Source organism: Numida meleagris, chromosome 3, assembly GCF_002078875.1.
Source record: "Numida meleagris isolate 19003 breed g44 Domestic line chromosome 3, NumMel1.0, whole genome shotgun sequence".
Taxonomy (NCBI): Eukaryota; Metazoa; Chordata; class Aves; order Galliformes; family Numididae; genus Numida; species Numida meleagris.
In genome coordinates this window covers 48,177,002-48,201,267 of record NC_034411.1, presented here as the reverse complement: position 1 = coordinate 48,201,267, position 24,266 = coordinate 48,177,002, and the positions used below count along the sequence as shown (strand labels likewise).

Sequence of the window (24,266 nt, the reverse complement as noted above, 5' to 3'; positions counted from 1 at the left end):
AACAGCTTGCAGCAGCATATTCCACCTTCCAGCTTGAATGAATATTTAAGATTGAAAGCTCTCAAAATTAAGTAGTAAGTAGTCAAGCATCTCAGAATCATAGAATGGTTGGAAGAGATCACCTAGTTCCAGCCCTCTGCTATAGGGAAGGACACCTCCCTCTAGACCAGATTTCTCAAAGACCCATCCAGCCTGGCCTTGAATGCTTCCAGGGAAGGGGCATTCACAGCTTCTATGGGCAACCTGTTCCCATGTATCACCACCCTCACAGTAAAGAATTTCTTCCTAATGTCTAGTTTAAATCTACCCTCTCTCAGTTTAAAGCCATTTCTCCCCATCCTGTCGCTATATGCCCTTATAAAAAGTCCCTCCCCAGCTTTCCTGTAGGTCGCTATAAGGTCCCTCTGGAGCGTTCTCGTCTCCAGGCTGAAAAGTCCCAACTCTCTCAGACTGTCCCCATAGGGGAGGGTGCTTCAGCCTCTGTTATTCTTCATGGCTCTTCTCTGAACCTGATTCAACAGCTCGATGTCCCTCTTGCGTTAGCGGCCCCAGAACTGGACACAGTACTCCAGGTGAGGCCTCACAAGAGCAGAGTAGAGAGACAGAATCACCTCCCTTGACCTGCTGGTCACACCTCTCTTGATGCAACCCAGGATACGGTTGGCCTTCTGGGCTGCAAGCGCACATTGCTGACTCACCCCCAAATCCTTCTCCTCAAGGTTGCTCTCAAGCCATTCTCCTCACATCTTGTATCTGTACTTTGGATGGCCCCAACCCAGGTGCAAGACCTTGCACTTGGCCTTGCTGAACTTCATGAGGTTGGCACGGGCCCACCTCTCAAGCCTGTCTAGGTTCCTCCGTATAGCATCCCTTCCCTCTAGCACGCCAACTGCACCACTCTGCTTGGTTTTATCTGCAAACTTGCTGAGGGCACACTGGATCCCACTGTCTATGTCACCTACAAAGGTGTTGTAGGTGACATCACCTACAAAGATGTTAAATAACATCAGTCCCAGCACTGATCCCTGAGGAACGCCACTGTCACCAGTCTCCACTTGGACACTGAGCCTTTGACCACAACTCTCTGAGTGCAACTATCCAGCCAATTCTTTATCCAGCGAGTGGTCCATCCATAAAATCCATTTTTTTCTCCAATCTGGCAACCAGGATGTCGTGTGGGACAGTGTCAAATGCTTTGCACAAGTCCAGGTAGATAACATCAGTCGCTCTTCCTTTATCCACTGGTGCTGTGACTTGCCCTTGGTGAAGCCATGTTGGTTACCATCAATCACTTCATTTTCCATGTGCCTTAGTAGGGCCCTCGGGGGATCATCTAATCCAGCTCATCTGCTCAGGGTCAGGTCAGCTGGAGCAGGTGCTCAGGGAGAAGTTTTGTGTCTCAGGGCAACCTGTGCAAGTGTTTGATGACCCACACATAAAAAACCCACCTATTTTTTTATGTTTAAATGGAATCTATCTGGTTTATCAATCACTTCTCATTCGCTAAAGGCACAATCTTTTCCATCATTACTAGTCCCAGAGGTTCTGGGGCACATCACTAATGACAGACCTCTGGCTGACTTTGTGCTGCTGATCACAACCCTTCAGGCTTGGTAGCTCTGCCAGTTTCCAGTGAACTCTACTGTCTACTTACTTAGTTCATGCTGCATCAGTTTGTCTACCACGATGTTAGGGGAGACAGGGCCAAAAGCCTCGCTAGTATCAAGATAAACAATGTCTAGTGCTCTCCCCTCAGCTGACGATACAGTTACTTCTCTGCAGAAAGCAGGCAGATTAGGCATGATTTTCCCTTTGTAAACTCACACTGACTCTTCCCAATCACCTTCCTTACCTTTGTATATTTGGAAATAGCAAACAGCTGTTTGTTCAGTCTTAGGGACCAAGGTGAGGCTGAGTGCCCTGTAGTTCCCCGTATCTTCCTTTTTGCCTTTCTTCAAAGACAGGATTGCTTTCTGCTTCTTCCAGTCCCCAGGAACCTCCCCCAGTCACCACAACCCTCCCAAAGTTAATCAAAAGCGGACGCACGGTGACACCGGCCAGCTCCCTCAGCACTCACAGCTATGTCCCACCAGGCCCACAGACCCTGTATGCGTACTTTGTGTATATGTTCCCTAACTTGATCCTCCTCATCTCAGGGCAAGATTTCCTTGCCTGAGATTTCTGAAAGCCAGCTGCACCAGTAAATGCCAAGGCAAAGATGGTATTAAGTACCTCAGCCTTTTTTGAGCTCTTTGTCCCATCCAGCAGCAGGTCCTCATTTTCCCTGCTCTTCCTTTTGCTGCTGCTATGCCTGTAGGAGCCCTTCTTGTTCCTTCCCCTTTGTGTATTTTGCTAGATCCAAATTCAGGTGGGCTTTAGCTTTACTAACCCCATTCCTGCATTTTTGGGCAGTGTATCTTACGAAAATATTCACTTATGAAAATATGAACTTATGAAAATATCTTTTAAAAAATATAATCAAACATTTTAAAGGAGCAAGACATGCTCACTGATGTTGAAGCTCCTGAATTCCAAGAGAGCACCCAAAAAAATCAAAGATACTTTTGAAAAAAAAAAATAATCCAAGTTACCTCCAACAGCACCTCAGACCAATTTCTTCATAGGTGCATCAGTAACGACATTCACAGACAATCTGCCATTTTGTGTGGAGAAGAATTTGCATGAAGCTGATCCCAAATACTCCCTGTAGTAATCTGTCTGCTAGGTTATTTAATGCTTCTTACACACAAAACTTATTAACTTCTTCAATCCATGTTTAACATCAGCTATCTATTACCAGTGAGAGGTAGAAGACTGATGATCAACCATTTCTCACCTGAGTCTCTTGAGTAAAGGAGGTAAGATCCCATGGGAAATGTTTTAATTCCTTATATGCATTCCCAATTCATTTTGTAAATTAGAAGGAGGACACAAATACTGACCACCATGTAGCAAGGCAAGGAAAGCACATTTAAACAATGCATAACATATGCATTCTTTTCACGCTGATTAAGCTGCGCATAACAAAGAGTATGAATTATCTTTTCAAATAAATTCTCACACACATCCGATCTTGTTTTTTCCATAAGCTGATTATATTTTATTTTTATTATGGAAAAAGTCCCTCAACCCAGCACCTAAGCTTTGCACTATCTCAATATTCAAAAACTTGCAGGAAAAAAAATTACTACTGAAGAAAAATCTAGCAGAGCTTCCTCCTGAAAAAGAAAATATGGCACTGCAGACTGAACTCCAAATAAAACAAACTAAAGATAGAGTTGCATAAATAAAATAAATTCAATAATGAAATGTAAATTCTAAGAAATTTCAGTATTTGCCAGTGTAATAAACTTACTTTGGTCACACACTCCATGTTACTTCTAGTTAAAGAAAATAAACGTTAAGTTCTACTGAACTGTAATTCTCAGCAATAACTTAACATTTGTGCCACAGACAGACTGAAATTGGTATAACTCACATAAGAGCTGTTAATGCAAGCTCTGGCTTTTTACTTGCTTAACACATACTTTCCCGAGTCTAAACTCCTTTACTTTCCCAGAGTTTTAAGCTGATAAAGCAATTTATTTTTGGTCAAAGAAATTGCAATGCATTCAAAAGCACACAAAAGACCATTTCACAAATTTATACTTTATATAAACTGTTCTTTGCGGTTCACAAAGAAGTACAGCTGCAAGAGTCAGAGCACATTAAGCCATACATTAGTGCTAACATCACTTTGTTGTAAGTATTTAAAAACACAGCAAAGGAAGAAAAGAGAAAAAAAATGCTTACTCTTTTGCTCTTCCTTGTTCCCCCCTTCAAACTTCTTTCCAGTTGAGCAGGAACATTTTCCAGACAATAGGTGGGACCTGTAAGCCTCCGTTTGATACAACCAAACACATACAGGTAAGCACTAATAAACCTATCTAGTCATGTGGACTCACAATCTTTGGTTTGCAATCCAGCAACCATTCCCTGCCCCAGTATGCTACTAAAGCAAATAAGAGATTACTAACACATGGCCAGTGAGCAGGATCCTGTGCACAGTCAGGGATCGGGAGTACAAATAGTCTACAACAGAAGTGAAGCATTGATGTCTGAAGAAAGAGAAGAGTATAAATCATACTTGTGACGTTATTTATAGAGTATGAGTAAAGGAAATATTTTGAACCAGAACCATATTAGTTAATATTAGCTAAACCTGCCAATTTCAATTCAAACTTAACTATATATTGAATCACTCTGGGCTTCTTATTTTTTGTTGCTAACCTTATACACAAAGGAAGAGTTCAAGATCATGACATTTACTCTTTACAGAAATGAAATTTCAATCTTGAATTAGGATACAGAGTACTGTGAATGTAAACAGAAATTTTTCATACTGTGTGAGCCAAAACATAATCATCTCAGAGCAAAAAACTACCACATAAACCATTCAGTCCATCTGCCTTAAAGTTTCATAATTTTTTTTTTTTTTTTTTTTGCACATGGAGTGGTAATGACTCTTAGAATGAGAAAACAAACTCTCTGGTCTTTTTTCCTCATACAATGCAACATTTACTTGCGAATTAAGGCAATTTGTGGATGTAAAATTTTAGCCAATTGGAGCCACTAGGGCTAATAGGTAAGGCTTGCAAGAAACTCTCATTGACTCTCCTATTTATAAGTGCCTTAGAATTAAAAACATTTCTGCCTTCAGCATAGATAAAGAAACATTTCTGAAGCTGAATATTCAGCTTTTAAACTGTGCTGGCTCCAAAAAGCAGCTGTTTTAACATCCACCCATGCCACAAGTACATTTTTCCAACAACAGTAGTGGCTTTGGTGAGCAAATTACACAGAAGCATTGAAGATAGCTTCAGAAGGCAACAAGAAATAGGCCAACTATCTTTTCAGTGGGAACAGCCTCTGTAACATGCCATTTACTACTTCTGTGCTCCCCCACTATTATTTCTGTCCCTTGTTCACTCCTTTTAAGCAGAATGCATTAAAAGGTACGCTGTTCTAGCTTAAATCAGGAAAGAATTACCCAACAACCTGTTCTTCTCTCACCTCATCTTCTTCTCACCCAGTTATCACTCCCTCCCACACACTTCCCCTATATTTTGAGGGTCTCGAACCTGATGTACAGCTCTGCAGTAGCAGGCTTCTCCTGCCAATGGGAATAGGTTGAACAAAGACTCTAAAAAGTTGCTGCTCACAGACAGGAAAATGCAAGTTACCATATGTACACAGGATGGGGGCTCTGCTAGGTAGAAGCTACTCCAGTTTGGCAGACTTGGCTTCTTACTCTCTTGAGCTATTTTTTGCCTTAAAAAGCCCCATCAGAAAACTAACTCCACTGCCTTTTAGGAATATAGACGTGGGAAGTATGTATGCCCTGATATACGCTCCACAGATTGCATCAACACAAATCACCCCAAACAGGACAGCCAGGCTAAGTGCTGTGATAAAGGCAAGCAAAGAGCTTCTGTTTTGCTTAACATCAGTGCTTTATCAGATAGGATAAATGCGCTTTGAGGCAAATCCCTGACCTTCCAAGAGTCTAGGAAATCATGGATCTATTCCTGATACTGCTGTTGACCACTCAAATGACACCAAGCAAGTTACATGCCCCCACTGCATGCCTTAAATATATTTAAGTGTTCATATTTAGTTTCCTATTTGAAGTATTGGATGGAAATTGCTCTGTGAAGGCAAAAAAAAAACAACAAAATGCTGTATTCTCTGGTCAGTAGCCACAGAGAAAAGGAGAAAATAGGATACTTGGCAGCTTCTTTGTCAAAGCTGAAAGATTTCTTGGTCTATAACACCAAGCAAGAAATTCCGAGGGTCTTCTGTTTGTTTGTTTCAAGAAATAAATGTGTCATTGATACAATAACTCTAAACAAACAGTTTTAACTACAGAGCAGGAATAGTACAAACAATCCACTAAACTGGGACAGCTCTTACCTTGGGTACAGTTGAGCTAACACTCCCCCACACATAAGTTTAGCAAGACAGCAAGATTTTACTAAGGGTTATTTCCTTCTTGAACCATGCATGGACAGTGCATATGCCAGAACCAAGCCCAGCAGCACAGGATGCTGAGACAGGCAGGAAAGTCTACCAGCCCATTCACCGATGTTGCAAGCTCAAACTTCGGCCTGATGTGCCTTGCTCTTGAGTGAAAAGGAGATTAGCGGTGCCAGCTACAGTATCACAACTTACATAATGAACTGACTGCATGCAAGCCACTGAACACTTCACCGCAGTAATAAGATCCAATTACTGTCAACCTCAGCACTATTGGAGCTGAGGTCAGAAGGTGAAAGACACTACACGCAATACAAAAATCTTTCAACTTCTAACATTCATAACCAAAACGTTCCAGGGAAAAGCTGAGGCTGTCAGCTGTTTCCACACAGCACAATGCAGAAAGCAGAGACTACTAAGCTATAAAGAATCCCAGAGATTTCCCAAAGTTTGCCTCATTGATTAGATGAGAAAAGAAGTATAAAATTCAAAATGAGAGGAGGGAAATACAACAGGATTAATAGAATAAGGCTGTTTATTGGGAGTTAATACAACTTACGTTGAATTTGACTGACTCACCAGAAAAATATTCTCGAATAAATGAAATTAAGTGATTGGTTTTGCTCATTATTAGCACAGCAATGTACAAAGCTTGCAGTTTGAGAAAGAAGCAGTTACTACTTCAACTTTCATTTAATCACACTTCTGAGAATGGCTACTTCACATGCAAAAAAAAAAGTAGTAATATCATTCAGCTTAACATGAACTTCAATCAGCTAAAAAGTGATTTAAGAAATAAATCAGCAACAGAAAGGCAATATGCAAGCACCTGGTATCTACTTGGATTCATTTCTCTCCCACATATGTGCTGAAAAAAACTTCCTAGGAAGCCTGCATTTTGCAGAGGACTTCCCTCTCACACTTCCAAATCATGTTCCCTTGTCCGGAAGGAGCACCATGTTTAGTTCTTGGCCTCCCAATACAAGAGAGACGTGGACGTAATGGAGAAAGTACAGTGAAGGGCCAGGGAGATGATGAAGGGATTGGAGCATCCCTCCTATGAGGAAAGGCTGAGAAAGCTGGGCCTGAGAGAGAAGGCTTGGGGAAGTCTCATCAGTGTAGATGCGATCCCCTAATCTCAGCCTGAAAAGAAGATGTGATGAAGATGGACTTGCAGGTTCTTTTTGGTGGTGCCCAGTGCCAGGACAAGAGGCAATGGGCACAAACTGGAACACAGGAGGTTCCCTCTGAACGTCAGGCAGAACTTCTGCCCTGTGCAGGTGATGGAGTACGAGCACAGGCTGCCCAGAGAGGCTGTGGGGTCTCTACTATTGCTACTATTCATTACTTACATATACTGCTACCTCTATCAGCCTGTTGCACAGATGCAGTGATTATCAAAATCACAAAAGTGGAAATAAAATCCAAACAAACAAAAAGAACCACAAGGAACCACAGGCGGTAAGGTTTAGGCACTGCTAATTTGTTATTATGCAAAATTTACTTATAGAGATATCTCCCAATTGTCAACACAAAGGAATCTGTACATTTGTATGGGGAATTCTGTTAGGAAATACAATCTGCTGCAGATACGAAAGGATCTGCGAAGTCAGCAGTTTCACAGCCTTTGCCTTAAAATATCTGTTACAATATTTTAGATTATATCACAATTGTTTTCAAACGCCCTTTTCATGGAATTGTAAGACTTACAGAGAAATAAACATATGTCATCAAATCCACTCATCCAGCAGTGACAGATGCTCCCTACAGTGCAATTTTGCCAGTGCTTTATGTAGTCTTTATTTAGAGGCATCATAAGTACTGAGGTTTCCATGACCCACTGACATCAAGTGATCTGTCAACCTAAAAATCTTGCTAGTATAACTTCCAGTCTCTTCTCTTTCCTCACCATCTCTTTGGAAGTCTTCCACTAGTCATCAACCAATGCTTTAAAGTATAAATACCATGATGACTCAGATTCTTCCCACCAAACTTCACTCATTCCTCTGTGCACAAGTCAGGTGCTTAGATGTCAGGTAGCCCTATTTATTCTCTGTAGAATTATTCTTTGTATTCTCTGCCTCTCCCTGCTGACTTTGGAGGGTACCTCTGAAAGGAGAAGTCCAGGCCTTATGAACAAGCCATATTCCGTTTAAATCTCATGTAACCTTTCCTGACCAAGGATACCTTTTTCTATCCTCTTCCCCTTGCCATTTCTCTTCCAGTCAATGACTTCTGGGCACGGTACTGTCCAATCTGAACGCAATTTCCGTCTGTAAACTCATCAAACTTGTTCGGAAGAGGTCTACAAGCATCCCAGCTCTAAGAACTTTCTGTGTATTTCAAAACACACTGTAAGCAAATTTCCTTGCTTTTAAAAAGGCAAAAGCATGGGCAACTTGTGGGACATTTCTCCTAAAGTCCTTACTTACTGATTTTCCATACAGATTCAGATACGTCTTTGCTAGACCTAAGTCAGACAAGAGAGGGAAAGAAGCTCCTAAGGAAAAACGAAGCTCTGGAATCCAGGAGTTGCTAAATGTGGTCTGGTGTTGTACATGAACAGATAAACAAGAGAACCAGGCCAACTAATCTCAACCCAAAGATCTGCTACATGCTAGCATTCTGGTGACCTTCTACCAACCTGTGTGATGATACGTCAAAGTTGCACCAACCATCCACCTGACCAGCAGAAGTTTTTTAAAATGAACATGCTCAAGAGCAAGAGTACTAAAGCTTAATTCTCAGGTTTGCCAGACACACTCTATTTCTTTACTCAACCACCAAGGGCTCCACAATTGCCATCCTCACCTCATGATGACTTCTACCCTGAACCATTAGGTGTGACAGGAAGAAAGCTTTGGCAAGCACCCAAATGTCTGTTTCTAAAGCACTGGTACTAGAAACCCTAATACATACCTAATCATTGTACTTCCACACTTACAAACAAAACCAAACATTTATTTTCCACACAACAGGGCCTGCTTCCCCCACTGCAGCTCTAAAGAGCAAGAAGAGTAAAATAAATTTCAGGCAAATAATTGCTCTCCACTTCCTACTGACCCCTCCATTCTCCAAACATCCTCTAACCCAGATTCTAAAACAAAGAAAAACAAATGCCCTGTTATATAAACATAAGCTATGTTTGAAAATCTACTTGCCTGGTCACCAATAATAATGGGAAAAATCTCCTTGGAGAAAAATCTTGTGTCATCATTTTCCAGTACTTTCATGTGAAAATTAAAAAACTAAACAAACAAACAAACAAGCACAAAAATAAAGCTTTTTTGCTTATGCTTTTGAGCCATTGCTGCATCAGTCAGATGAGGTCTTATAAGCAAGAATCTCCATTGCCCAGGGGTAGGCAGCAGTGGGTGCTCAACCCTGGTGTTTCCTATCACCTTAATGGCAACAAGCTACAAATGACGTCTCTGAGAGGAACTGATCCCGCTTGCTTTATATGTCTATCACCAACCATAATGATCTGGAAGCAGCTTACTGATTAGCAAGGGAGACCAGCTGATGGCAGATACCTGAACTGATAGACAATGTGTGGGATATGAGTCTTAGAGCAAGATCCAAAGCAGCACCTAATTCTCATTAATTTCAAAGCAATTCTCATCCCTTTCTTCACCCCTTGGTACAAATGATCAAACTCTGGACCCTTGTAAGCCTTGGCTCCTAAATCCACTACTCTAAAAGTAAAACAACACAGAGAGGTGGGCACGGGGATTTCCTGCCCATGAAATACAATCAAATTTGGAATGGCTGTGACCATGTCCTTAAAAATTATCTGTCCTAAATAACAACACGGCTTATTTTCTTAAGTGTGTTCAGCCAAACTCAGATGAACACAGAGAGCAGCTATTTGATCTGCTGGCTGTGCTTCATAGCAGTGGGAACACACAGGACTTCCTTTCACAGCTGTGATTTAGAGCTGTGCTTGCAGGGGGTTAAGCAGCAGGTGCACAGTCACAACTTCCAAAAAAAAGTATAGACAGACTTCTTTTCCAGTCCAAGATATTAAAAAAAAAAAAAAAAAAAAAAAAAAAAGGAAAAGGAAATTCTTAAAAATCACCTGCAAACCTCATCTTCTCAAAGAGAAACAGCTCCTATACCAAATAACCATCAGGACTCTTCTTGAATGGGTTACAGGAGTCAGAAGTTAATGTGTAAATACTTCCCCACAACGTTAAGGTTAACACAGAGAGAAGGGCTCTGTACCTCTTATGTGTCTCAAAAAACTGGGATGAATCAAGTGATTTCAGCAATTCCAGTTTCTTGCTACCCACAAAAATACTAGAAATATTTTTATTTTGTGATTAATATACATTTTCAAATGACAAAAGATCAAAAGAAGAGGTAGGAGAATGAATTAATTACCAGCTGGAAACAGAGGATAGAAAACGATAGATATCGGGAATAAAAGAAGAAAAAGACAGAGATGAAAAATAAAAAGGTGGTATTCTTTTTTCTTTTTACTCCACTGTATTTTATTTCCTTCAGGCTTTTGTGCCAGAACTGTCCTATGATCTAATTTGACCTGGTCAACCATTTTACAGACTATCAACCACCAAAAATCAAGTCTCTCCGTTATACTTTCATCATACGTCCCATTTACCATCACTACTGATCCTGTCACACACTACTGATTTCAGAATAGTTTTATCAGGAATCGGTGCAGTAGAGCTACCACAGATGTTAATCTCAAAGCATTTAACTGATTTTTTTAAATCAAGCTTTACTTTCCCTATAGCTGTGTGTTGAAGCTTTTGTATGAATTACTTTTGCTAGAGAGTCTCCTTTCTAGCCTCCTCTAATGCTTATCATTCTTTGTCAAATCCTAAGCAAAAGCAATCCTCTACCTCCCTAATTTCAGATGAAAATACAAGAACCACTCCATCAATCACTTTTTTTCCTCCCAGCCTGACAGCCACAGTTCTTTTGGCGTATACCCTCTGACAGCAAAAAATGCTTGACATTCACCCGAGGTGAAGAAAGCTTCAAGAAACTATGGGTTTTACTTTTATTTTTTTGGAAACAAATTCTAAGCATCACCAAGACGTAAAAGACTCAGATACATTCCTCTGGACATGAACTCTTTGATATGAGGGCATATATGCAGAACTGTTACAAGCTGATACCCTGTGATGCAACTGTGGATAGCGATTACAGCAATAACTCCTGAAGCAAAACTGCATAGAGACTGTGCTCATGAACAGTAGCAATACCCTTAGAAGAGTAAAGCAGCTAGACCTCTAACTGCCTTAGCCTACACACAGCTCCAATCCAACACTATCTGCCTTAGCACTTCTGAAAACAGCCCAAATCCCTAAACGCCAATAGAATTTATCACAAGTATCTTTCTTCAAGTATTTCTATGGCTACCACTGCTGTAGTATCTGAGAATGTAGTATTCTACTAAACATTTATTTTCATATGTCCTTTGGCAAAAAGGATTAAATGAAGATGGAATTAACATCCAACTTGTTCAAAGTCACGTGAAGTCTGTCATAACCAGGAACTGAAGTCTCATCCATTCCCCCACATCCAAGTGTAGCATCCCATTTACTCAGCAGATGCATGCTCTCTAAGGTGTATATATCTCTCTATCATATAATCTCAAAATAAAACAAAACTAGATACATTTTGAAAAAAAGCTGCAATAATATTCCCTCTCATCAGGAAGTGACTTAATCTTTTCAAGGTCACAGACAAAGCTAAAAATATGAAACAGAAATATATACACAGCTGCATAAACAATACCTGATTTTCATGCTGGAATTTAAATTTGAAAGCAGAAAATACATCTCTGAATAAATATTGTCCAACCTTCCAGATATATTTAGAATATCACCATTACATATTCACACAGGCTCAAACATTTTTTGCTATGACTTCACAGTACAAAGTTTTTAATGGCCAGGCAGAATAACATTCTGCAATTATGTAGTCCAGTGACCTCTACATCCTTCCAAAAGGAAAAGGCGCAAGACAGTCATAAAACAAGGTGCATTCTGCTTCTCCTTAGAGTATTCTTTGACAGCATTAAGTAGAACGCTCTTAATCTTACAACTGGACAAGCACTGAATGATGAGCAAGTCACAAAGCCTTTTAACAAAGACTCAGAGATGAGGTGCATCCTTTGTTTTGCAAAAAAGCTCATTTATAACATGAGCACTTAGCAACATATCTTGAAGTGCAAACATACTCTACTTCAAAACAAAATATGTATCACATCCACAATAGCAAAATTAGGAAGTCCAAAGAGGACAACAAATTCAGAAGGAAAGATACAGCTACAGACTTGTCACTTTTGTTCAGAATCTCTCTTTTCAAGGCTTTAAGAAACAGTTTCTAAATGGAACTTTCAGTTACTTCTAATGTTAAGGAATTTTAAAATGGAATAATTTCTAAGTGCAATGTGTTCTTAAACATCTACTCAAAAGTCAGACAAAAATCAAAGTGCTTAGAAGAACTAAAGAGGTCTTTCGAGAACACTACACTCCACATTCTTGAAACGATGAGGAAAAATAAAGTTGCCTATAAGAACATAACTAGGGCCTTGTCAAAAGCATATCCACTTTGGAAACAGGTATCGCCTAACACCATAAAATAAACTTCATCCACACAGGAGACTGTCCTTCCTTGAGCGTTTCTCCTATTCACATGCCTGATGGGCGTTCAAAATTAACAAGTAAGTGGAAAACCATATTCATAATAAATGTGCAAAAGAAAACTGGATGAGACAACTCTTTTTGGCCATAAAAAAAGCAGAATCAGGCTACTTACAATGCAGCATGTTAGGTGCTTTAACTCTTCAAGAAAGCTTGCATATTCTGAGCTTTTCCATCATTCTGAGCTAAATTCTGAGCTTTCCATCATTTGATACATAAATGAAATATTACTAGAAAAGGAAGAGAAATAGACACTTTTTTCTTCCTCCTCCTACAGGTTAGAAATAAAACCTGTATTCAGTGCATACTGTCAGCCACTTCTATTGTTTCCCTTGCTCCTCTCTTAACATGCGAACAGGAAAAAGGAAGGCACTTCAATAAATAAATAAATAAATAATCAAACCCTACTGAAATAAAGCCAATGCATACTACTTCAATGAATTTTTTTTTATTTGGGCTTAGTTTAAAATAAGATTTCTGCTTCAACGTCCTCAAACACTCAGAAAGAGATCTCCTTCTGCTGCTTCCATTTGGCAGAATTATGGTGTGTCCAAAATATAACTCCTGTTGTGACAACTTTAAGCCTACGATGCACATCCCTTGGCCAAAACATTTGAGCGCATCCAACAGACTGAAGAGTGAGAGTGGGGTGCAATTCAGAGCTTGTTTAAAGAACAACTGGACACTACGTTTTGCATAGGAAGTGAACAGCACAGGTCATTTCCACTGGCAATCAAACCCCGACATCAACCAGTGGACTTGCTGGCAGTCTCCCGGGGAGCTCAACAGGGGAAATGATTTAATTGACATGAACAACAACAACGTTTGCACTGCAAATATTAAGATCAAAAGACTTTTTATTTTTATTGGCCATGAGAGGGTTGCTACCAGCCCTTGGAAATACTCATTTCTGCACTCTGAAGCATGTCTGTATCACAAGCCAGAGCTGGGAAGACTACAGCAGTGCAAAAACACGGCAGTTCCAGGGGAAAGGAGTCCCCAGTGCCTTCCCCAAAAGCCACGTGATTGTCCAAGATTTACGAGCTCTGTCCTACACATCTTGCAGAAGATTCTCCTTTTTCTTCCAAGTGCTGGCGCTGTGTTTGGATTAGCGTGCCAGACCTACCTTGGCAGAATCAACAAGCAAGACCTCATAGATGTTATATAAGTCCCAATTCTCCAGTTTATTAGTGAAAAGCCTAGCGGTGTCTTTAAGCTTTCTTATTTTTTGGAGCCCACAGACGGTCCAGGACTGGTACACACCCTGACATATTAAGTTTAAGCCCACTGGCAACAGACTTGCTTTTATGAAACATCTTCCAAAGATTCTCCAGAAATAACCCACTAACACCCAAGCCCCCACAGATTATATGTTGGACAGGCTGGATCTCTGGGCTGAAGCCAACGGGATGAGGTTCAACAAGACCAAGTGCCGGGTCCTGCACTTGGGCTGCAACAACCCCAGGCAACGCTACAGGCTTGGGGTTGGAAGGTTGTGTGGAGGAAACGGACCCGGGGGTATTGGTCGATGCTCGGCTGAGCATGAGCCAGCAGTGTGCCCAGGTGGCCAAGAAGGCCAATGGCATCCTGGCTTCTATCAGGAACAGTGTTGCCAGTAGGAGTAGGGAAGTCATTCTCCCTCTGTACTCAGCCCTGGTGAGGCCCCACCTCGAGTACTGTGTCCAGTTTTGGGCCCCTCACTGCAAAAAAGACATTGAGGCCCTGGAGCGTGTTCAGAGGAGGGCAATGAAGCTGGTGAGGGGTCTGGAGCACAGGCCTTATGAGGAGCGGCTGAGGGAGCTGGGATTGTTCAGTCTGGAGAAGAGGAGGCTCAGGGGAGATCTTATCGCTCTCTATAACTACCTGAAGGGAGGTTGTAGTGAGCTGGGGGTCGGCGTCTTCTCTCCTGTAACTAGTGACAGGACGAGGGGGAATGGCCTCAAGTTGCGCCAGGGGAGATTTAGGCTGGACATTAGGAAATTCTACTTTTCTGAAAGAGTGGTCAGGCGCTGGAATGGGCTGCCCAGGGAGGTGGTTGAGTCACCGTCCTTGGAGGTGTTCAAGAAACATTTAGATATAGCATTGAGAGACATGGTTTAGTGGGGTTATTGGTGGTAGGTGGATGGTTGGACTGGATGATCTTGTAGGTCTTTTCCAACCTAGCTAATTCTGTGATTCTATAAAAACCAGAGCTCTACATCTCTCCCTATGGCACGACTGAAGCATGAAACTTGACCCTGTTCTTGTGAACCACAACCAGCACGGACAGCGAAAACTGGCAGCAGTCCACAGGCCTTTACTCTCCTATCAGAACTGTTATGAGCTTGAGTTCAGAACAGGATAAATAAAGCAGTACAGCTTCCTATCTTTTGATCTCTCCCATTTTCCCCATATGACTCTTCTAGAGTCTTACAAAAAAGAAGAGATGGCCACACAAAGTGGAAATACTGAATATGGCTACTTGCTTCCCCCTGCAAGCTGCTACCACATTTTTCCAATCGTCCCCAGTCAGTACCACAATCAAGCACAAAAGGAGACAGATTTGGACAAAACACCAGAGAAGCTGGTCCAGGAGGACAAGAGTTACTAGTACATAGAATATTCTAAAAATACAGTCATCTGCCTCCCAAACACACTCTGCCCCACCAAAGGAAAGTTCAGAGAATTAGCAAATGTTCACTTAATTCATTTAAAAACAAATTAATTCCTTCTCTTCTGCAGCTTGTGATGCAGCCATAAGAACAAAATGAAAGCTGTTCAAGCCCACTGTTCTTGCTCTGCCAACATTTTCCTTAAAGCACACACCGGTCTAACAGAGGTGTGACTTCTATCCTGATTGCCATTTAAGTTCAATGTTACAATGCAGGCAGGCTACTAGCAGTGGACAATCTATAAGGGGAAACTTATGTGCTGAGAAAGATCATGGAGCACATCCTCCTGGGAGCCATGCTAAGGCACATGGAATAGAGGGAGGTGATATGGGACAGTAGCATGGCTTCACCAAGGGTAGGCCCTATGGCCAACTTATGGCCTTGTGTCAATGGACAAGGGAAGCGCCAATGACCTGATCTATGTGGACTTCACTGAGGCCTTCGACATGGTTCCTCATAACAGCCTTCCCTCCATACTGGAAAGATATGGATTTGATGGATGGACTGTTCGATGGACGAGGAACTGGTTGCAAGGTCATACCTAGAGAGTAGTGGTCAATGGCTCAGTGTCTGGATGGAGATCAGTGACAGTGAGACCTGCTGCAGTATGTCCCGAGGAGGCCCACAGAAATCAAGCTACAAGTATACCTGCTCATTGCAGGGCAGTTAGACCAGCCAGCCATTAAGGGTCCCTTCCAACTCACACCATTCTATGATTCTATAATGCTCTTTCAAGTTCCAAGGCAAGAAACAAGCACTCCCTGCAGAGTAACAACTAACAGTGAACAACGCACTGAAACTTGCAATGCAAATTAAAAAAAGCCAGACAAGATGACCCCGCACACTATGGAGGCTGCAAAATAAACAAATAAATAAATTTTCCCTTTGGTCAAGCCTCTCTTGGTTTTTGTAGCTTTAAAGGCGGTTGAAAAATTCATACACTGGAAACACAGTTTGCAAACTGTTTCTTTCTGTTTGGGGATTTAAGTCTTCACACCATAAATTGTGGCTTGGAAGTACTGGAAGGAAAGAGTTGCTTGTTCACTGGATCTGTGGCTTCAGGAGGAAAATAACCATTTAATTTTCTTTAATGTCATGAGACTTGACTAGTCAAGCTCTAGTAGGAAACCCACATATTTAGAGTTTGGTGGTTAGCATGACCAGGTGTCTACTGTCTATTCCTCCAAGCACTTCTATTAGTCCCCTAGAAGGCAACATGCCTAACTGGTTACAAATAAATGATTGACAAATTGCAAACCTTGTCAGCTGGATAAACCAAGGAGTACGGCACTGATCTTGCAAAACCTCCACTAAGTGGAAAAAAAAAACCCAATCATAAACAATGTCAACCATACAATCCCCTTTGTCAGCCCAAATGTAGCTGTACACCTGGGAAGTGTAAAATAGCTTCAGAAAATAATGCTCAAACATCTTAACCTTAAACAACTCCTTTTCCAAAGAATACCACCTCCTTCCCCAGCAGCTCCTCACATTTGGGTGCATAGAGTAAGAGCTTTTCAGCACCTGATGAGTGCCTTCCAAAAATGATCACTACCCAAGACCCAGCGTCTTCCAAGCTGGCCACCCTCAGGCTTCAGAAGGTTTTCCAGCAGAGACATCTATCATGCTTCAAGCAGCAGATCCCAGCTTTACAGCCTGGATCCCTCAAGACCACAAACTGAGAAGCTGTCTAACACAGTGCTCCTCAGAGACTATTCCCACACAGCAGTGTTCATCCTTGACAAAGATAAAATTTTAAAAATTGGCATCAACCTTGCTTTGAAAAATAGGTATCTGTACTTGATCCAAATAAAATATAAATCAATTGTATGGAAAAACCTGCTTACACCTTGGTGGAAAATTTGTCTATTTCCTCTTTAGAGTAGGAATTTCTTCATAACCAACACTAAATTAACAAAAAGGCAGTCAGTAAAACTCAAGCCAAAATGGCAATACTCTGTTGTGTTTGGGAAGCAACATTCAAAGTGTTCCTTCTCCTGTTCTCACTTGAACCTCCATTCATGTTTCTATCTGCTTAGAGCAGAACCACAGAGCATGGACTGGAAGGGATTCCTGTTCATGTGTTTCTCTCATCTCACAAAACGGGCAGCTTGATTTGCGGTGCCCAGGGCCTCAGCCACTGGAACTCTGGATGTGTGTGAGAACAGGCAGACATCACTAGGCTCCCTCTCACCTGCTCCCTTGCACATCTGATCGCCCTCACGTTGCATTTTTTTCCCTAGTATCTATCTCATCGGCACTTGCTGTGTTGCAACGTGTCTGCTGCCTCCTGTCCCACTGCCGCACTCCCTAGAGTAGCCCTGCTGTGCCCCTCCATGCCCTCAGCTGGTGACTGATTGCTGGGCTCCTTTTCCCTTAAAGAAAAGCAGAGCATGCACACTCCGAGCTGCACTCCCAGGATGCTCATGAAACACATAGAGACAAATGGATTTTCAGCTTACACTTCTGAAATACAAGTGTTACGTTTTACTTTGCAAGTGGGTTGCAAAGTAACCTTGTCTCTGATTGCCTTCACGGACAATCAATTACAGAGGAGCTAACGTGGTAAAAACTCACACTTCAAACTACACTCTAGCAATCTTCCCATCTGGAAAAAAAACTTCGGGTTTTGTTCCCTGTTTGCACCAGCCCTGCCACTGCACGGTACTGACCTGACGCCGAGGATCACCCTGCTTTCCACTACTTCCCCGTTAAGCAAGGAAGTATCCCTCAGAGACGAAGAAATCGGGCACGTAGCGAAACCCCGGTGCTATGCGCCATCAGGTTTCTTTCCGACCGCTCCCGCACACACCTGAGCACGGCAGCTGCTCGCAGGACGCGCTGTCTAGACTTCCCCGTTTGTAACCCGCGGGCACTGCGCGCAGCGCCCGTCCCGGCTCCCCACCTCGGACCGGAGCTGGCGACGCGGCGCGGTTCCCACAGCCGCCGGGCAAACAAAGGGGCATCCCCGGCCACAAAGATGTTTCGGATTTAAGGAAGAGCCTCACGGGAGCTCTACCTTACGCCGACATTAAGTCGGGAGAGAACCCGCTCCCGCCGCCCTCCTCCCGAGGGCCGCCTGCGACTCGCCCCTTCGGACGTGGGGCGACGCGGGGCAGCGCCGCCGCCGGCGCTCCCCGCGCAGCCCCGGAGCTCCGCCGCGCAGCCGGGCCGGGAGCGGAGCGCGGAGACCCGCAACAAGTGGCCGCGCTGCCGCGGGCCGCGCTTACCCAGATAGTGCCGCAGGTCCAGCAGAAAGTGCGGGGGTCCTCCGTTGAGCTGGTAGAAGAGGGAGCCCACGCAGAAGAGCAGCAGGGCGGCCATGCAGAAGCCGTAGTCGCGCAGCGAGAGGAAGGGCAGCAGCGAGAGGGGCCGCCGCCGCTTCCAGCCCCCGCCCTGGCTCGGGCCCCCTCCCGCCGCCACCGCCGCGGGGGGCCGGGGCGCTGGGCAGTCCCCGCCGCCGCCGTGCTGCTGCTTCTTCTTCATGCTACCCCCGCCGCCGGCTCACGCAGCCCGCCGGGCAGGGCGCATCCTCCATCCGCCTGCTTGGCTCCGGCTGCCCGCGGCGGGGAAAGTTCGCGGTGACTCAAGGGGCCCGTCCCGTCCCCATCGCCGGCTTCCCCCGGCCCCGTGCAGGCGAGAGTCCCGGCGCTGCGGCGGCGGCTGCTGCGAAGCGCTGCTAAGGGGAGGGGAAGAAGGTGGTCACCATCCCGCTCCCTGGGGCTCCTCTCCTCCTCCACCGCCGCTCTCTCGCTCCCTCTCTCCGCTCGGCCTCTCGCTCCGGTGTCAAGTTACAGCCCCCACCCCGCCGCCGCCGGCCTGCGGCTCGCGGCCGAGTCGTGCGCACCGCACGGCCCCCGCAGCTCACCAAGCCCCGGCCCGGCCCGACCCGGCCCTGCCGCCCTCCTCGGGCCCGGCCCCCGCTCCCGCCGCGCGGCCGTTGCCTCCGCGCGAGCGACCCCTGCGGGCACTGCCTGGCGCCGCCACCCTCCCCTCCCCGGGTCACCTACCCGGGCCCGCCCGGCCCCCGCCTCGGCCCACCCCGAGCTCGCGAGGGCAGCGAGGCGGATGCCCTCGGTGGCTCCGCGGAAGCAGCTGTGGAGCCCGGGGGAGCGTTCAGCACCCGATGGGGGCTTCGTGCTCGTGTGAGGGATGAGAGAGATCGCTCTTATCGGTTGCCCTTCTCGCAGCCTTGTGACGGTACTGATTTGTGCTGGAGTCGGGGCTTTAGACTAGTGTGGAATATCACCAAATTCAGATCACTCGGCAACCTCAGTCTGACCCCCTCCACCTATGGCTTGAGATACAGTCTCTAATTGCTTGATGATGCAATTTTCCCCACACAACTGCTTCCTACAAGGCATAGGCTGCATGGTTTTCATTCAGCACTGAGCTTCATCCTTTCAATGCAACGTATGTCCCCACTGTGTCCTGATGGCTCTCGGGGACCCTCCATGTCCCTGGGCACTGCAGCAGAAATGTGCTGTCTCCTGTCTAGAGGCTGCTTTGCCAGGGCCACAATGGAGGGAGGTGTTGGGGCTGCCAAGCGCTTTTTCACTTTTCTCCTTCCCCTTCATGGGATCACATGGTCTTCTCTTTCATTTTTAGACAGCACCATGGTTTGAGAGAAAAATAGGAAACCATGACCCAAGCACAACTTGCCAGGTCAGAAACCAAAAAGCAATTGCCCTTTTCCTCTTCAGGGTTAAAAAATGGACCATGAATTAGGGGGCCTGACTCATAATGTTTCAGCACTCACAGCTGGAAGTTCCATCAGGCAGGCTGCATTCAGGGGGTTTTGCCACTTACATAAAAAGTTTGCAGATGACACCAAATCGAGAGGAAGTGCCAAACTGCCTGCAGTAGGAAGGCCCTTCAGAGGGATCTGGATGGGCTGGATCTCTGGGCTGAGGCCAATGGGATGAGGTTCAACAAGACCAAATGCTGGGTCGTGCACTTTGGCCACAACCCCAGGCAATGCTACAGGCTTGGGGCAGAGTGGTTGGAAGACTATGTGGAAGAAATGGACCTGGGGATATTGGCCGATGCTTAGCTGATCATGAGCCAGCAGTGTGCCCAGGTGGCCAAGAAGGCCAGTGGCATCCTGGCTTGTGTCAGAAATAGTGTTGCCAGCAGGAACACAAAAGTGATCATTTCCCTGTACTCAGCTCTGGTGAAGCTGCACCTCGAGTACTGTGTTCCTGTACGGGCCCCTCACTACAAGAAAGACATCGAGGCTGTGGAGCACATCCAGAGAAGGGCAATGAAGCTGTGAAGGGTCTGGAGCACAGCTCTTATGAGGAGTGGCTGAGGGAGCTGGGATTGTTTAGTCTGGAGAAGAGGAGGCTCAGGGGAGACATTATTGCCCTCTACAACTCCCTCGAAGGAGAGTGTGGTGAGATGGGAGTTGGCCTCTTCTTTCATGTAACTAGTGGTGGGACTAGAGGGAATGCCCTCAAGTTGTGCGAGGGGAAATTCAGTTTTGATATTAGGAAAAACCTCTCCAAAAGAGTGGTCAGGTGCTGGAACGGGCTGCCCAGGGAGGTGGTTGAGTCACCATCCCTGGAGATGTTCAAGAAACATGTAGATGTGGTACTAACAAACATGGTTTAATGGGCAATATTGGTGGTAGGTGGACAGTTGGACTAGATGATCTTAGAGGTCTTTTCCAACCTTTATGATTCTATGATTCTATGTACGTGCTGGCATTTTACGTGTACTCTGGGCTTGGGTTTGGTGCTGGCATCCAGCAGTAAGGAGCATCTGCTGAAACAGCAAAATTCTGTGGGCAGGAGCATAGAAACAGAATTTGAAAATGAACATCCAGTGAGCAATCCTATAGTCTTTGTTGATAAACAATATCCTCGTGGTATCAGATCAGACCTCCTTAGACAGCTGGGAATTTTTTGGGTGTAGTCACACCGTCTATGACATCACTGTGCTGATCTTTCAAAATCCTACATGAAACCCATCATAAAAACAAAGTTAAAAATGACACCTCATTTCTGAGGAAAACAAAAATAATGCAATATAAAAAATAATTCCACTTTGGGCTAGTGTTTAAGCACCAAATAAAAGAAACATAAAAAGTAAATCTTTAGGACTGTAGTTTACTTGAAACAGAAATATCCAGTGACTTCCAGCAGATGAAGCCCTGACTGCAATAGTGTTATTAAACTGCCACTTATCAGTCCTCATGAATGCCAGTTTGAAATGCAAGTGTGCACATGGATGTTTTACATTATTTTATGTTCTTTAAAATACTTACTTATTGACTGGATGGCTACAATTACCATTCTGTAGATTCATTTAGTAGTACTGGTTGCTGTTGCAAATGAGAAACTGGGGAACACTTACACTGGAAAATGTATGTTAAATGTATGCTTTGACAAGATGGACAACATCTGTAAGATGAATCAATAAATCTTTATTTTCCTAGTTGCAAAGAATGCCTTTGATCTCTAGGAAGATATTTTGAGGGAAAAAAAAAAACAGAGATGGAAAAACAGACCTATCAATTGAATGAAATGTAAATGGAAAGATGGTTCTGCTGAGAGAGCTCTTGCCATCAACATGTACAATTTCTCCTGAGAGGCAGAAGATATAGAAATCATTGTTGCTGGAATACATATTTAAAGGTATAAAGGAGCTGCTAAGTGAGTTCCTTTCACAGGTATTAAGTCTCCCACCTGTGTTACTTTATCAACTAAAATTCCGAAAATCAAAGTAGTACAACAAGCAGGAAAATAATTATTATTTACTTTGCATTATAGCTTGATATAGTGTAACTGTTCCCCTATTTTTAATTTCTCTGTTACTCACCTACCTTAGCAAAAACAGTATGATTTTGCATGCAGAGCATAAAACAATTTAAACATACAAATATGCTTAACTTGTTACATTGCCTTCTATACACACTAAAAAAAAAAAAAAAAAGAAAAAAAAAGAAGAATAAAAAATCACAAGCTGCATTAAAGGAACGATATGGCTGAAAAGCCAAGTAACAATTCTTTAGAAAAATCCAAGGGTAAGATTCTTCAGGCAAACCTGTTTTAACTTGTCGAGGGTACAAGTTACAGTTCAGCCTTTAGTTGTGTGATTATGTTGTTTTGCTTTGAGGACTGATGCCTTGTACAGTGACTGTGGCAGATACTGTTCACTGAATGTGCAGCTTTTCAGTTTATTTTTAATCTCTTTGTTTAACATATATCCTCTGGCTTTGTTTAAAGCTATCCAAATCCTGCTTGTTATATGCAATTACTACTGTCACAGTGGGCTTTTCCACTGCGTTCACTGTTATAGTACCTTGAGCATATGATGAATGCTTATGACTTACTTTCACGAGATGTAGCTAATATCGGCATTTTACTGATTGTGAAAATGAGGCACATAGAGATTAAGGTTAAATGTGTCTATTAATTTTGGTTGCCAGCTTTGAGATGACTAGGGATTGCTTTAGTGAAATACTCAGAATTATGCATTACTTTCTATGTTCAGAGCATAGCTCCCATTGACTTTATATGCAGCTGTGAATGCTAACTACTTCTACAAATCAGACCCCAGGCTCTCAAACCAAACACCAAGCATGAAAAGAGCACTCAGTGGCCACTCAGTTCAATCAATCTGCTTGACATCATAGGAGTGCTGTGGTGACAGCAGGCACACAATCAATAATTTTTAGAGCAGTATTCCCTGCAGCAGCCCTCATTCCCCTTACTCGTCTTGACCTTGTCTCACTCCTCTTTTTTTCCTCTCCTATACACGGTCTCATCTCCAAGACTGTTGCCCAATCATGTTTCCTTTCATGAGCTCATCCAGGCCAGGTCCAACTTTTGCTCAGCTTTGCTCAGGCTGAATCCCTCTCCTGGCTGCAGTGGTTCCAGCAAGAGACTGTGAGCATAGAGGTAGTTTCCTGGGCCTGGAAGAGGATGCTCAGTACAGTCAAAGGAATGGAGAATACTGCTGCCAAAAAAAAATCCAATCAGATCTACTTCAGTGCTGTGCTAGAGACTGCTGAGCTAACTCATTACCCCAATTCAGAAATTAACACAATGAGCAAGATGAGCATGTGGAGGTTGTATGTTGGCACAAAACAGAATCATAGAATATCCTGAGTTCGAAGGGACCCACAAGGGTTATGGTGCTCTGGCTCCACATAGCACCACTCAAAATCAAATCCTATGTCTGAGAGCACTGTCTAAATGCTCCTTGAAATTCAGCAGCTTGGGGCCGTGCCCATCGCCCTCTGGTGCAGAACCTTTCCTTAACCCCCACGTGCCCCTCCCCTGACGCAGCTCCATGCCGTTCCCTCACGCCCTGTCGCCATCACCAGAGAGCAGAGCTCAGCGCTGCCCCTCCACTCCCCGTGAGGAGCTGCAGCCGCCATGAGGCCTCCCCTCAGCTCCTCTGCTCTGCACTGAACCAACCCAGGGACCTCAGCTGCTCCTCATACATCTTGACCTCCGGACACTTACCCGTCTTTGTAGCTCTCCTTTGGACTCTAACAGTTTTATGTCCTTTTTACATTGTTGTGCCCAAACCCGCACCCGGAGCTCAAGGTGAGGCCACACAGCACAGAGCAGAGTGGACAACCCCTTCCCTCACCCGGTGGCAGTGCTGGGCCTGATGCACCCCAGGGAACAGTTGGCCCTTTTGGCTGCCAGGGCACACCGCTGGCTCATGTTCAACTTGCCTTCATCCAGAATCCCCACATCCCTTTCCATGGGGCTGCTCTCCAGCCTCTCATCCCTCAGTCTGTACATAGATCCAGGGCTGCCCTGTCCCAAGTACAGAATCCGGCACTTGATCTTGTTAAACTTCGTGTGTCTGGTGATTGCCCAGCCCTCCAATTTGTCAAGATCTCTCTGCAAGTCCTCTGTACCCTCAGAGTCTCTCTACTCTCTGCAAAGCCTCCCTTCAAGGG

The 24,266-nt window shown here is 44.2% G+C and overlaps 1 protein-coding gene across 3 annotated transcripts in view; it reads right to left on the bottom strand.

Annotated features, from left to right (window-relative positions):
* Positions 1–19,246, bottom strand: part of UST (uronyl 2-sulfotransferase) — a 189,259-nt gene extending 170,013 nt beyond the window's left edge. For all 3 annotated transcript variants that reach the window (XM_021390489.1, XM_021390491.1, XM_021390492.1), the window contains exon 1: positions 18,574–19,246. In XM_021390489.1, coding sequence (XP_021246164.1) covers positions 18,574–18,829 — 256 coding nt within the window. In that variant the 5' untranslated portion in view covers positions 18,830–19,246. The remainder of the gene's footprint in view (positions 1–18,573) is intronic.